The sequence below is a fragment of the Megalobrama amblycephala genome, linkage group LG1 (genome assembly GCF_018812025.1).
Source record: "Megalobrama amblycephala isolate DHTTF-2021 linkage group LG1, ASM1881202v1, whole genome shotgun sequence".
Taxonomy (NCBI): Eukaryota; Metazoa; Chordata; class Actinopteri; order Cypriniformes; family Xenocyprididae; genus Megalobrama; species Megalobrama amblycephala.
In genome coordinates this window covers 65,775,051-65,789,932 of record NC_063044.1, presented here as the reverse complement: position 1 = coordinate 65,789,932, position 14,882 = coordinate 65,775,051, and the positions used below count along the sequence as shown (strand labels likewise).

The window sequence follows — 14,882 nt, the reverse complement described above, 5'->3', positions numbered from 1 at the left end:
TTGAACTGAACTTGGCTAGATGTGACCTTTGAAATGGAACAGTACTTGGGCAGCAACTGATGACGTTTCACAAGATCACAAGGACCCATTAGGCGGGCCTTACACTACTTATTGTGGTTTCAGACTGTGGTGATGTGGTTTCTCCACTGCATGGATCTTCATGTGTATCTTCAGCTGATTTTTAAAAGAGAAACTCTTTCCTCACTGGGCGATCAAGAACAACTGATGATGTTTCACAAGAACACAAGTATAGACAAGAACGCATATTGATGTTGCACTTTACTATGTACTACTGCACACCGTAAGTGCTTCACAATCACAGGGGCCGCTCCTCATAAACAACCTGGATAATTCAACAGAGCAACAGCACCAACCATAGGTGGAGAGGAGAGATTTGTCTACCTTACACAGAAGAGAGACTGTTGCTCAGCACATAAAGATGGACTACTGTAAGGCCTGAATTTCCTGCTAGACAAAAACAGATAAAGCGTCCTGCAATAAAGTAATAAAACTTTAATCTGGAAAGAAGTTCTCAAAGAAGTAGCAATGGACAACGCCTTGCCCTAACCCCAAAAGGACAACGCCTCCCCAACCACACACACATACAAACACACGTTCCCTCCCCCCTGACTGAAAGTTATTCAAAACGTATAATGTAACTTGTGTATCTATTGTTTTTCCCTTTTCATATTTGGTATCATTTAAATTGTCTCAGTGCGATTGGTAAAATGGTCTCAATTTCACAGCAGTCACTGGTATTATGAAAAAGATTGAAAACTAAGGAAAATTCTGTCCTCTTTTTGGGTGGTGCCTTTTGTGAAAACCCATTCCTCTCTCCCCCAAAACAGGTGTTGGTGTAGTAAATATTTACAACCCTTTTGTTCTGGTCTGTATATAAGGTAAATTGCAAAGCAGTAAGGAGGGATTGTCTGTAGTCAGAGACCCCCACGCAGTGATGGACAAGTGTCTTCAAACACTAGTCCACCACTGTGTGTATATGCATTTCAACTGATGTTATGCATTCATTATTTCTGAATTGGCTTCTAATTATCTAACTGTAATGTAATTGGCATGATATATTTTTACTTGACAAATAAAATGTTATATTTGGTTGATTCTGTATTATTCTTAATTCATTATTTCTAGTAGATTAAAGCGAAGGTATAACCTCAAATCTGTGTTCAGGATTGTTCATACGGAAGGTTTAATAGATGGAGCATAGGGCACGTCAATTAAGTCCATTTCGATTTCTGACTATCACTGCCTTAAATAAGTTGCAGTTTTCGTAAATATATAAAAACTATGCTTTTTGTTACGAGTAAGCAGAGCGCAACCAACTTAAAGGTATATATTTACCCTGCATCCAATGTTTAAGGTCAGAACTGACGAGTTTGTGTTCGGGGAAAGTACTCAAGTCGGCCGAAGTAACACTTCTAAAGCGATACCAGGACTGCAGTGAACGAAATAATTGAAACTATAAGGTAATCAGAATAATCGAATATCTAAATATATAACAAATTATTAATTTCTAATTGGAAACACAACCTTAGAACAAGAATCATTTGAAATTGGAGTCAGATTAAACGAGTGAAATTAAGTGAACTTCATAGAGACGCTGAAAAGACATACACGCGTTAACCTTCCCCGTCCTGTGGGAAACCGTCATTGGACCCATTAGGCGGGCCTTACACTACTTATTGTGGTTTCAGACTGTGGTGATGTGGTTTCTCCACTGCATGGATCTTCATGTGTATCTTCAGCTGATTTTTAAAAGAGAAACTCTTTCCTCACTGATCACACGTGTGTAGCTTCTCATGTGTTTTCAGATTTGATGAATCACTGAATCTCTTGTCACAGTGTGAACACTTGTAAGGTTTCTCTCCAGTGTGGATCCGCTCATGTGTTTTCAGATGTTCTGACCGACTGAATCTATTATCACAGTGTGAACACTTGTAAGGTTTTTCTCCAGTGTGAATTCTCTGGTGCCGTTTTAAATGGTTTGCTTTAGTAAAAGTCTTCTCACACTCAAAGCACATGTACTCTCTCACACCTGTATGTGTTTTCTCATGTTCATATAAATGATACAGCCGTGAAAAACTCTTTCCACACACAGAACATGAATGTGGCTTCTCCTTTGTATGAACTTGAAGGTGTTTCTTGAAGGTTGATTCCCCACGAAATGTTTTGTCACACTGATCACATGTGAACGGTCTCACTCCGGTGTGGATCCTCATGTGTGCTTTAAGGTGTGATGATCGCATGAAACTCTTCCCACATTGATTGCATGTGTGTGGCTTCTCTCCTGTATGAACTTTCATGTGACTCTTAAGATGTCCTTTTTGTTTGAAACTCGCCCCACACTGATCACATGTGAACGGCTTCTCTCCTGTGTGAACTCTCATGTGATTCTCAAGATGTTGTTTCTTTGAGAAACTCTTTCCACACTGAGTGCAGGTTGTAGATTTCTTGTCTCTTTTCTTTAAAAATGTATTTTTAGTCTTTGAGTGACACAAAGGTTTTTCTTCAGGTTTGTCATGATGTTCCTCCTCCACTTCACTCAGTTCTTCACTCTCCTCCTTCACTTCCATCAGCTCTGAAATGAAAGAAAGTCATTTAAATTTTCAGTACATCAATATAATTTAAAGAGAGAAATATGAAGTGAAAGGTCATAAAATTGAGATTTGCTGTGATAGACAACTGCTATAAAATATTCAGATCATTTTGATGCACAGTCCAGAATGAATCAAGTATAACATTTTATTTGACAGGTAAAAATGTATCATGGCAATTAGACATTTAGAAGACAATTTAAAAATAAGAAATACATAACATCAATTGCTCAAAGCTTAAATATAGCATAAGAAATGTATACCTGACTGAGGTATATTTTTTATGTAAAATAAACTTATTTTTATGTTATTTTACTTTACTTAAGTAAAAAAAAAAATCATTCTAGCAAGTTCAGGTAGCCGAAACCTAAAATTGTGGTAATTTGGCTGACATATGATGGTATAAAAACAGCAAAGATATCAATAGCCAATATAGGGCTGTAGCACTCGACGGCTGAAATATAAGCTGAAACTTAATTTAACATAATTTTTACCACAATTTTAGGTTTCGGCTGCCTGAACTTGCTGGAATTATTTTTTTTACTTAAGTAAAGTAATATAATATAAAAATAAGTTTATTTTACATTAAAAAAATATACCTCAGTCAGGTATACATTTCTTATGCTTAGATTTATGCTTTGAGCAAACCATTGTTGTAATGAACTTAACCTCTTTTTTGCATTTTAAATTGCTTTTAAAATCTGTCTTCACATCATATCAGGATCGTTTCGGTGTCTGTAGAAAGCTAACATGCTCAAAGTCTAGACTGACTGCATCTTTAAATGTGTTATTATCAGTGTCCTACATTCACTCAATGATTCACTCAACCCTGTTACTTCTGACATGATTTTCCTTCTTTCAAAAACACCCAGGAAGTGACATCATCTGGACTCATCATGGGAGGACAAGAAAATGATCTCAATCCATTGTCTCAGTTTTTACACAAATGAATGACTGCATTCATCAACCCTGTTACCAAAGTTACAGTAAGAAGAGATTTTGCTCAAGTTACACTCACAACCCTGTCAGCCATTCTGGAAAGTTGAACAATGTTGTAAACTATATTGAAAATGGCTAAATTCTGGTAACACAATTGCAAATTGAGAACCAAATGAAATAAATGTAAAATATGTAAATAATTTAGTTTGATCTGATGTTGACAATCAATATGAAAGTTTCTCAAACTTCCCTTTACTGAGCTTTTGTTAGAAAAGAACTTTAACTGTTTCTCTAAATGTGCAGAAGTGTTTGAATCTTTCTAACATGAATGTTGTTCAGCATCATGAATGAATGAAGAATAAACACCAACCTCTTTGTTCTTCAGTATCTTCAGTGTGTTTCATTCTGCAGGTTCTGGATCACTCATGTTCTCACTGTCCTCTTTAATAAACTCAGTCTTTAGTGGTTTCAGCTCTTCTTCTTCCTGATGCTCTTCTGATGGGAATATATTTTTATTGATGAACTGCAGTGGGAGGAGCTTCATTGATGACATGACTGCTGTGGGAGGAGCTTCACTGATGATGTGACTGCTGTGGGAGGAGCTTCATTAAGTGAATTGCAGTGGGCGGGGCTTTGTTGACTGAACTGCAGGTTGGTTGGAGGAGATGATCTGCCCAAATCAAAAATAAATCAGTTACTGTGTTTGTTTTTTAGGGTTAAAGTCCAGATATCAAACTGTAGTGTCTGCATCAAATGAAATGTACAAAAGTGATTTTACATAGAAAACCCATCAGGTGAAATGTGTCTGTTTTAATGTTTCAAATTACTTTTTTGAAAACAAAATGTTTTAATGTCCCATCATCATTTAGTGTAACAGATATATTTAATCATTTAATCATTCAATTAATTCAATGTTGAATCAGTTATTTTGACCTGTTTTTAATAGAGTATATAAAAGAATAAGAGATCATCCCATTATAAATTATAAATGATTTCATTATATAAGAACTTCTTGCTGACAAATTGGTGAAAACTGGTGGTTTGAAGGATTGTGGTATAAAGTCTAAAGATTTAAAATGACAATTAAAGTAAATGACAATTAGTATTTTGGGCTTCACTGTGATCCTTCAATACAGTGTTTGAATGTCATCAACTGATTCTCCTAAATATGCCTGAAAAGTTTTATTTATTTTTCTTTCTTCCTTTTTTAATTAATTATTTTTTTGTGCTATATTAACCCTTTTTGTATTTCACCCATAAACTAAATGCATTAAGAATTTATATCAGTCTATCGTAAAGTAACTGATGCTAATTCAGAACTTTATTCTGTTTCTCCATTAAAATAATGACAGATATCTAGAAAAGTAGTAAAGAACTGTAAGAACAACAGTTAAAAGCATAAAGACAAAAATAATTGTTCATATTTGAGGTCCACAAATCCTCTCAGTCTGTTGACAGCAATGAAATGAGCTTTAAGTGTCAATTTACAGCAGATCTGAAGACATCAGCATAATAAATGAGGTGAAAACAGGAACTATTGACATGAAATAAAGAGTGTTTTCAGCAGTTTCTCTGTTAATATTGATGATCCTCAGACTATCAACACTCATTCAACAAGACATTCAAGACATTAGCAGATCAGCATTAGCAGATCATCTCACTTTATTCTGAGTGTTTGCTGTTAGAAATGATTTTTGGAGTCACAATGTATGAGAAAATACTATAAACTGCTTTAATTAAAGACAATACTGTTATTTCTCACAATGTGACACTAATAACGCAAAAACAAACACTAATGACACTCATCTTCATCAACCACTGCTGCTAAACATTTCACCAAGTAAAAACAAAACATTTAGTTTTAGATAAATTAATCTGATTAATTGCACAATGTGGTGATTAATTAATCGAATTTATCGCAATTTAATCGCATGTCAAATTTGACTCAGAAATTACCCCCAAAAGATCATCTAAGAGACATTACAAAAAGTAGCTTTACATATTTTATTTGATTCAACATGAGGATGAGTAAATGATAATTATTAATTATTATTATTATAGAAATGTGATTTATTTATTTAAGTTATACTTAAAAAATAATTTAAAACTGACAGTAGGTGGCAGTAAATGTCTAAATGAGTGAGTTACTGAGTCCTTTCCATTCATTCGATTCGTTCAAACGCCTGATTCATTCAGGAATGAAGTAAATGGCTCTCTTTATGAGTGCACCACTAAATCATTGATTCACCCGATTGATTTGCTCAAAACGTGCAAAACACTATTTAATAACAACATCATACTAAATTAAAAACAAAACATTTATAATAGTTTTAGATAAATGACCAGATTAATAAAAAACATGTTGTGACAAAGTAGTTCCTTATGCAATGATGTCCATACAGTGAATGAAAGCTTTAAAGAAATTGCAAATAGTAGAAGCAGAAATCTAAAATCTCAGAGTTTTTCTCTAAGTGAGATCTTTCCGGCAGGATTTGTGAGTCTGAGACGGGGAGAGTTTTCAGTTTCTGCACATAAAACTGTTACATGTTAAAGATCTAATTACTTTATTCCAATGAATGTTATCATAAAATCAATCCATGTTTCATAGTTAATTCATAGTTATTTAGCAGCAGTGGTTGATGAAGATGAGTGTCATTAGTGTTTGTTTTTGTATTATTTGTGTTGTATCCATGTCATGTTGTGAGAAATAACAGTATTGTCTTTCAATAGAGCACTTTATAGGATGTTCTCACATATCCTGACTCCAATAAGTTTCTAACAGCAAATACTCAGAATAAAGTGAGATGATGTGAATGTCTTGTTGAATGAGTGTTGATAGTCTGAGGATCATCAATATTAACAGAGAAACTGCTGAAAACACTCTTTATTTCATGTCAATAGTTCCTGTTTTCACCTCATTTATTATGCTGATGTCTTCAGATCTGCTGTAAATTGACACTTAAAGCTCATTTCATTGCTGTCAACAGACTGAGGGGATTTGTTGACTACAGATATGTACAATTATTTTTGTCTTTGTGCTTTTAACTTTGTGCTTTTGTTTTTCTTACCATTATCCATATTTGGAATCATTTTATTACATTATATTCTGTTATCATTTATATATAAAAACAAACCCCATAACTGATATATTTTTTTATTTTGGCAGATCAGCTCCTCCCACACTGGGATTCATCATCAGTGAAGCTCCTCCCACAGCAGTCACATCATCAGTGAAGCTCCTCCCACTGGAATGCATCAATAAATGCTGGGATATTCCCATCAAAGAAGCATCAGGAAGAGCTGAAACCAGTAAAGACTGAGTTTATTGAAGAGGACAGTGAGAACACGAGTGATCCAGAACCCTGCAGAATGAAACACACTGAAGATACTGAAGAACAAAGAGGTTGGTGTTTATTCTTCATTCATGATGCTGAACAACATTCATGTTAGAAAGATTCAACAACACATTTAGATATGCAGTTCATCTAATATTCAACAAATGGTCAGTAAAGTGAGATTTGAAAAATTTTCAAATTGATTGTCAACATCAGGTCAGAATACAGATTATTTTACATTTATTTTATATCTGGTTCAAAATTTCCAACAGTGTAATCAAGATTTTAGACATGTATTAAAATAAAAAACAGTAATATCAGTAAACACCAAACTGTATCAAGTAAATTCACTTTCCAGAATGGCTGACAGGGTTTTAAGCTTGACTTAAAGGTGGTAAAGAGGATGTTTTGTTTTATACATTTTTGCAATATTACTTGAAACTGTCTTTACTAACTAATAAAAGACTATTTATTAGGTGCACTGAAAGGAATAATATTAATATACATCATCTGTGCACGAGGTAGGGATCATCGCATAAACAATTGGCCCTCTGGCTTGTCAATCACTGCCGTGACGTTCCTTGTGAGAGACGAGCGCGGCTGCGCGCTCCAGTAACTTTCCACACTCCACAGTCGCCGCATGCAATGTTTTTGTCAGGAGACAGGAGTAACAACTGCAGATTATGAGTTACCTGCGGTGAGTCTGACACAATGAATCCACTAAGTGTGTGCGCTTATGTCCAGTCAGAGCCAGTTGCGTTCAGTCTGCGATTACAGTCGGTGTTCAAATTCCATGTGAAAGTATATAAATCTGCTTCAGGAGCAGGAAACAATTGCTGTATGTTGAGCATAGTCAGAATGTTTTAGCTAGTCGTTAATAACACAGCGAATGCCGGTGGTAAACACTCATGTTCCAATACTCGTGCACGCGTTTTGGGAGGCGTTCACTCGAAATGAGCTGTGAAGGAGGGGGGTTGTTCTTATGCATGCGCTCATTTCAAAAACTCAGTCGACGAAAAGATCCTCTTTACCACCTTTAAGCAAAAGCTGATGTAAAGTTGTATTTTTCATAAAATGTAGAAGTTATTCAAAGTTAAACTGAGACGATGGATTGAGATTATTTTCTTGTCCTCCCATCATGCTGTAGAAAGAGCCCAGATGATGTCACTTCCTGGGCATCACAGTTTTAAGATGAGGAAAATTCATAACAGGGTTGAGGGTCAAAATTCACTTGAGTTTGTTTTCAGTGTCCCACATTCACATGTGTGAAAGTCTGTGAAAGAAAAAGTGTGACCAACCCTTAATCATTAAATATCAATCTAAAAGTTGGTGTCAAGATATGGCAATAATTGTGTCATTCATAAACATATTTAATAGTTCTCACTACAGAAACATGGTGATTTGTCTATAATGTTTTAAATATAATAATTGTTTCAGGGACATATAATAAATATATAAAAGGGCATCAAAGTGATCAGAATATTTCATAGCAGTCGTCTACTTTAGTACATGAAGGTTCACTTTTATGTTCTTTCACTTCATAATCCTCATTTTGAATTACTTTAATATACTGAAAATTAACTTTTTTTGGTTGTGATTTCAGAGCTGATGGAAGTGAAGGAGGAGAGTGAAGAACTGAGTGAAGTGGAGGAGGAACATCATGACAAACCTGGAGAAAAACCTTTGAGTCGCTCAAAGACTAAAAAGACATTTCTAAAGAAAAGAGACAAGAAATCTACAACCTGCACTCAGTGTGGAAAGAGTTTCTCAACCAAACAATATCTTGAGATTCACATGAGAGTTCATACAGGAGAGAAGCCGTTCACATGTGATCAATGTGGGAAGAGTTTTACATCAAAACAAAGTCTTGAGATTCACAGTGCAGTTCATACCGGAGAGAAGCTGTTCGAATGTAATGAATGCGGCAAAACGTTTCGCTGGCCATCAAACCTGAAGACACATCTGAAAATTCATACAAAGGAGAAGCCATATTCATGTTCTATGTGTGGAAAAAGTTTTTCTCAGCTGCCATATTTATATCAACACGAGAAAATACACACTGGTGTGAGAGAGTACGTGTGCTTTGAGTGTGAGAAGACTTTTACTACAGCAAACCAATTAAAAGTGCACCAGAGAATTCACACTGGAGAAAAACCTTACAAGTGTTCACACTGTGACAAGAGATTCAGTCAGTCAGAACATCTGAAAAAACATGAGAGGATCCACAGTGGAGAAAAACCTTACAAGTGTTCACACTGTGACAAAAGATTCAGTGATTCATCACATCTGAAACCACATGAGAGGATCCACAGTGGAGAAAAACCTTACAAGTGTTCACAGTGTAACAAGAGATTCAGTCAGTCATCATCTCTGAAAACACATGAGAAGATCCACAACAGAGAAGCGGCACACGTGTGATCAGTGTGGAAAGAGTTTCTCTTTTAAAAACCACCTGAAGATACACATGAAGATCCATGCAGTGGAGAAACCACATCACCACCCAGCCAGCAATGACATGTGGGGCCCAGATGAGGGCTTCATGGGCGGCAAATGTGGGCCAAATTATGGGCTTGCACCCGGGATCCACATTGGGGCAAGCCGTGGAAGCCCAGACGTACTAAAAGTGGGACCTGTAAGGGTACTGCATGGGTCTTAATTGGGCAATTCATGTCAGACCCATTTGGGCCCCACCTGCCCAAAGGGGTCCAAAGTGGGCTTTGCAACATGGCTACACAGATGGGCTTTAAATGGGATCTGTAAGAGTCTTATGTGGGTCCTAACTGGGTGTTACGTCCAAGGACGTATGTTTTTTTTTTTTTTTTTTTTTTTTTTTTTTCCCTGTTCTCTCTCTCTCTCTCTCTCTTTCTACTTCCATAAGCAGGAAGTAATGGCTGCCACCTGACTCCAATGAAATGATTGGTGATCTGATGTGATTGGAGGAGGAGAGGAAGCTGTGGGGATTTAAGCAGCACCATTGCACAGAGCTGTGTGTGTGTGTGTGTGTGTGTGTGTGTGTGTGTGTGTGTGTGTGTGTGTGTGTGTGTGTGTGTGTGTGTGTGTGCGCGTGCGCGTGCGTGCGTGTGCGTGTGCGCGCGTGTGCGCGCGCTGCATGGAGGCTGCATCGTGAGGCTTCTTTTCCCAACCCAGAAAGCCTTATCGGTTGTTCTTTTGACTTATACCTTGTTGATTGATTCTTTTCTTTAGTGTCATTGTGTTGACACTTTTTGTTGTACTTTGGTGCTACCAGGAAACCCTTATGTTTTGTAAGTCCTTTCCTTTTGTATATACTTTTGTTATTGTTTTCCTTTACCTACGTTTATTTTGTTAATCATTTGGGAAAGGGTTAGTAGAGAGGTGGGTGCCATTTTCTTTATAACTTGTTTTCTCTTGTTTAAGCTAGTTAGGGAGTTAGCGTATTATTGTATTTTGGTTTCTTTTCTTTTGTAGATTAGCTAGTTTCTTCCTAAATAGTTAGAGGGTTTATGTTTGCCTTGCCCCCTCTTGAAGCTTTAATCCTCCCACATTTGTATAATAAATGAACTTGTTTTTGATATTGAGTTGCCTTTGGTCTTTGTTAAAGCCCTGGTGTTGGGAATTGCACCTTGCTGCCTCCACTCATCACACCATATTTATTCTGTTACTTGTCCCCTAACCCCTAGACTAGCTGGGGACGTAACACTGGGCAATTCATGCCAAACCCATTTGGGCCCCACCTGCCCAAAGGGGTTTAAAGTGGGTTTGCAACCGGGATCCACATGGGGGCCAGCCGTGGATGCCCAGGTGGGTTTTAAGTGGGATCTGTAAGGGTCTTATGTGGGTCTTAACCAGGCAATTCATGACAGACCCATTTGGGCCCCACCTGCCTAAAGGGGTTTAAAGTGGGCTTGCACCAGGATTCAACCGTGAATGCCCATATGGGCTTAAAGTGGGCTCTGTAAGGATCTTATGTTGGTCCTAACTGGGCAATTCATGCAAGGTAAGCCCAACCATTCATTTAAGGAAACAATCTAAGAAAAATTAAAAATGAAGAATGAATGTAAGTACAAGATAAATACAAGACACTTGATGCTTTGAACTGCAAGAAATATATTAAATTGAACAACAAAAATTATCTTTAAAAAAACAATGTCACAACATATGGTAAACTAAAAAATATATTTTAAAAAAATCTCTGAAAAAAAAAAACCTCCAAAAATACAATACAAAATACACTCATTATATAATACATTGAACAACAAACATAATCTTTAACAATTTAAATTAAAGCCTTATCCCAGGAACATCACGGTTGATGCTCATGATGCCAAACCACTCAGATGTTCCTGGGAGTCATAAGGCTGATATTAATTCAGCTCCATCAAATTGGCTGTGCTTGTTTTACTTTCATATACTTAAAATGTAGGTAATTATATTATTATTATACAATTATCATTTATTTAGCTCCTTTGTCAGAATATTTTACGAGTTTTAATAATTCTTATATTTTTATAATACAGGTCCTTCTCAAAAAATTAGCATATTGTGATAAAGTTCATTATTTTCCATAATGTAATGATAAAAATTAAACTTTCATATATTTTAGATTCATTGCACACCAACTGAAATATTTCAGGTCTTTTATTGTTTTAATACTGCTGATTTTGGCATACAGCTCATGAAAACCCAAAATTCCTATCTCAAAAAATTAGCATTTTTCATTCGACCAATAAAAGAAAAGTGTTTTTAATACAAAAAAAGTCAACCTTCAAATAATTATGTTCAGTTATGCACTCAATACTTGGTCGGGAATCCTTTTGCAGAAATGACTGCTTCAATGTGGCGTGGCATGGAGGCAATCAGCCTGTGGCACTGCTGAGGTGTTATGGAGGCCCAGGATGCTTCGATAGCGGCCTTAAGCTCATCCAGAGTGTTGGGTCTTGCGTCTCTCAACTTTCTCTTCACAATATCCCACAGATTCTCTATGGGAATCAGGTCAGGAGAGTTGGCAGGCCAATTGAGCACAGTAATACCATGGTCAGTAAACCATTTACCAGTGGTTTTGGCACTGTGAGCAGGTGCCAGGTCGTGCTGAAAAAACGAAATCTTCATCTCCATAAAGCTTTTCAGCAGATGGAAGCATGAAGTGCTCCAAAATCTCCTGATAGCTAGCTGCATTGACCCTGCCCTTGATAAAACACAGTGGACCAACACCAGCAGCTGACATGGCACCCCAGACCATCACTGACTGTGGGTACTTGACACTGGACTTCAGGCATTTTGGCATTTCCTTCTCCCCAGTCTTCCTCCAGACTCTGGCACCTTGATTTCCGAATGACATGCAAAATTTGCTTTCATCCGAAAAAGCACTTTGGACCACTGAGCAACAGTCCAGTGCTGCTTCTCTGTAGCCCAGGTCAGGCGCTTCTGCCGCTGTTTCTGGTTCAAAAGTGGCTTGACCTGGGGAATGCGGCACCTGTCCACCTGTCTGACTCAGTCCACTGCTTCCGCAGGTCCCCCAAGGTCTGGAATCGGTCCTTCTCCACAATCTTCCTCAGGGTCCGGTCACCTCTTCTCGTTGTGCAGCGTTTTTTGCCACACTTTTTCCTTCCCACAGACTTCCCACTGAGGTGCCTTGATACAGCACTCTGGGAACAGCCTATTCGTTCAGAAATTTCTTTCTGTGTCTTACCCTCTCGCTTGAGGGTGTCAATGATGGCCTTCTGGTCGGCAGTCTTACCCATGATTGCGGTTTCGAGTAATGAACCAGGCTGGGAGTTTTTAAAAGCCTCAGGAATGTTTTGCAGGTGTTTAGAATTAATAAGTTGATTCAGATGATTAGGTTAATAGCTCGTTTAGAGAACATTTTCATGATATGCTAATTTTTTGAGATAGGAATTTTGGGTTTTCATGAGCTGTATGCCAAAATCATCAGTATTAAAACAATAAAAGACCTGAAATATTTCAGTTGGTGTGCAATGAATCTAAAATATATAAAAGTTTAATTTTTATCATTACATTATGGAAAATAATGAACTTTATCACAATATGCTAATTTTTTGAGAAGGACCTGTATATCTCCAGCTATATTTGCTCTTTGGGTTATGCAAGCAAACAAAATTCAACCTTAGTCAATATTTATCCTTCATTTTGTATTAGCTGCTAGTGCAGTTGTAACTGCAACACTACAACTAACGATAGAAGCCAGCAAGATGCACAGGGAGACCGGGGAGACCAACATTATGATGTTTACAAGCCCAAAACATTTGAGACTGTTTGCTTACACATTTAGTTTGATTTGATTTGTTCCAATTTATTCTTAGAGCAAAAGGTGGGGACAGTGCAATATGTTGAAGTATATGTTTTTCCTTTTGGTTAGATTCTACATCAGATTAAACAGCACAAACAGACTACTGTACAATCTGCAGTGTTATTTTTATGGCAACATAATATTTCAACTTACCTTAATTTTATGGAAATTCGGCGTTGGTCGGAAGAAATATGCATTTCACCTCCAAGTCACAGCCAGCTTGCTTTCCGATTCTGAATGGACTGTTAACGTTTTGAGTGCGAAACACGGCCTTTGCATACAGGCCCCAGAGATGTCCGAACTGCCTGACCAAATAATTTAATACAGTAAAATTCGTAAATTAAAGGATATGTGAGAGAATTAACAAACGACTTAACTGCTTCGCTGGCTTCATTATGAATGAGCCTAATTAGGTGTTGTTGTGCATAACAGGCAGTGGTGGAGAGTACTGAAAATCTGTAGTCAAGTACAATTAAGTGCATTGCTAAAATATTACTCAATTACGAGTAAAAGTACCGGTGTTAGAGAAATACTCAAGTAAAAGTACAGTTTGTTAAAAAAAAAAAAAAAAAAAAAATTAAAAAGAAAATATTCAGAGTATTAGTTACTTTTAACCACTGATGTCACCGTCACTTCTCCAGACTAGGGCTAGAAATTGTGTGTTTTCCTTTACCAGAAGTTAACATGCCAACAATCTATTAATCATTAATAATTGATAAGATGCAAAACAAGTGTTTTTCCCTCATTTTTTTCTCATTTAAGTTTTTATTTCCTTATTAAGCAAATGTCTCCGGCAGACAAAAAACTAAATTACATGAGGAGCCACGACTATTGATTAAATATCCATGAATACATTTTTAACTGGTTAAATTCTTCATTCAGAATCAATGAAAGATCAATAATTAACGTCCTTTTTTTGTTTTGTTTTGTTTTCCGTCCTCATGACCCGGTTTTCATCGGCTTGTTTGCTATCAAATCATCTTACTGGCTACAAAAATGCAGATAAAAGGTTTGGATATGAATTAAAATTGTACTCAGTACTCAACTATGATTTTAAAAGTAACTTAGTAGATTACATGGATTAATGAATATTACAAGCAGGGCTTGACATTAACACCCGCCAAATGCGGGTAGATTTCAGCTGTGGTAAGACAGCCACTCCCACTAGCCACTTTGGCGGGTTGAATATAATTTCAGTTTACAGCCAAATGATCGTCGAAGATCGTCGTAGCACAAAATTACAATCCAATCACACAATTCGTTATTTAGGCTACGTGCAGTTAGTGAAGGAGGGATAGGCGGAATTGCGCTGAATGACACACAACAGAAGCGCTCTGGTTACGGCTTAAGTGGACGTAAACAGGTGGGTAATAACTGGATATGCGTCAGTTACGTCCATGCATTGAGCAGTCCAATCAAATACCTGTCTGTCATTAATGTTAATCAAACAACAAAAGATGTTAAATAATCTGAAAAAAGATTATTTTTAATTTACTATTGTTTTTGTAATTTGCTTCTTTGTTTTTTTTATATAGCCTAACACAAATAACTTATACAATTTCTCATATTAGCCCATGCTCATATTGTCCACCTCTTGCCCACCTGTACATACCAGCTGATATACAATGTAGTCTTGATTTGGGTGGTGAATCTGCATTTAAAAGTTTGGAAGGGTTTTAAATCTTCTAAATCAAGTAAAATTACTCAAAATAA

General features: G+C 36.7%; 2 protein-coding genes across 2 annotated transcripts; one reads left to right on the top strand and one right to left on the bottom strand.

The window, feature by feature from the left end:
- Positions 1-1,526: 1,526 nt before the first annotated feature.
- On the bottom strand, positions 1,527-3,960 carry LOC125280428 (gastrula zinc finger protein XlCGF7.1-like). The gene is made up of 2 exons (XM_048210971.1): positions 3,919-3,960; positions 1,527-2,593 (listed from the first exon to the last, which is right to left on the bottom strand). The coding sequence occupies exons 1-2, from the start codon at positions 3,950-3,952 to the stop codon at positions 1,788-1,790; spliced, it is 840 nt and encodes a 279-aa protein (XP_048066928.1). The 5' UTR covers positions 3,953-3,960; the 3' UTR covers positions 1,527-1,787.
- Positions 3,961-8,392: 4,432 nt separating this feature from the next.
- On the top strand, positions 8,393-9,636 carry LOC125273320 (zinc finger protein 239-like). The gene is made up of 2 exons (XM_048198561.1): positions 8,393-8,398; positions 8,603-9,636. The coding sequence occupies exons 1-2, from the start codon at positions 8,393-8,395 to the stop codon at positions 9,299-9,301; spliced, it is 705 nt and encodes a 234-aa protein (XP_048054518.1). The 3' UTR covers positions 9,302-9,636.
- The last annotated feature ends 5,246 nt before the right edge of the window (positions 9,637-14,882 follow it).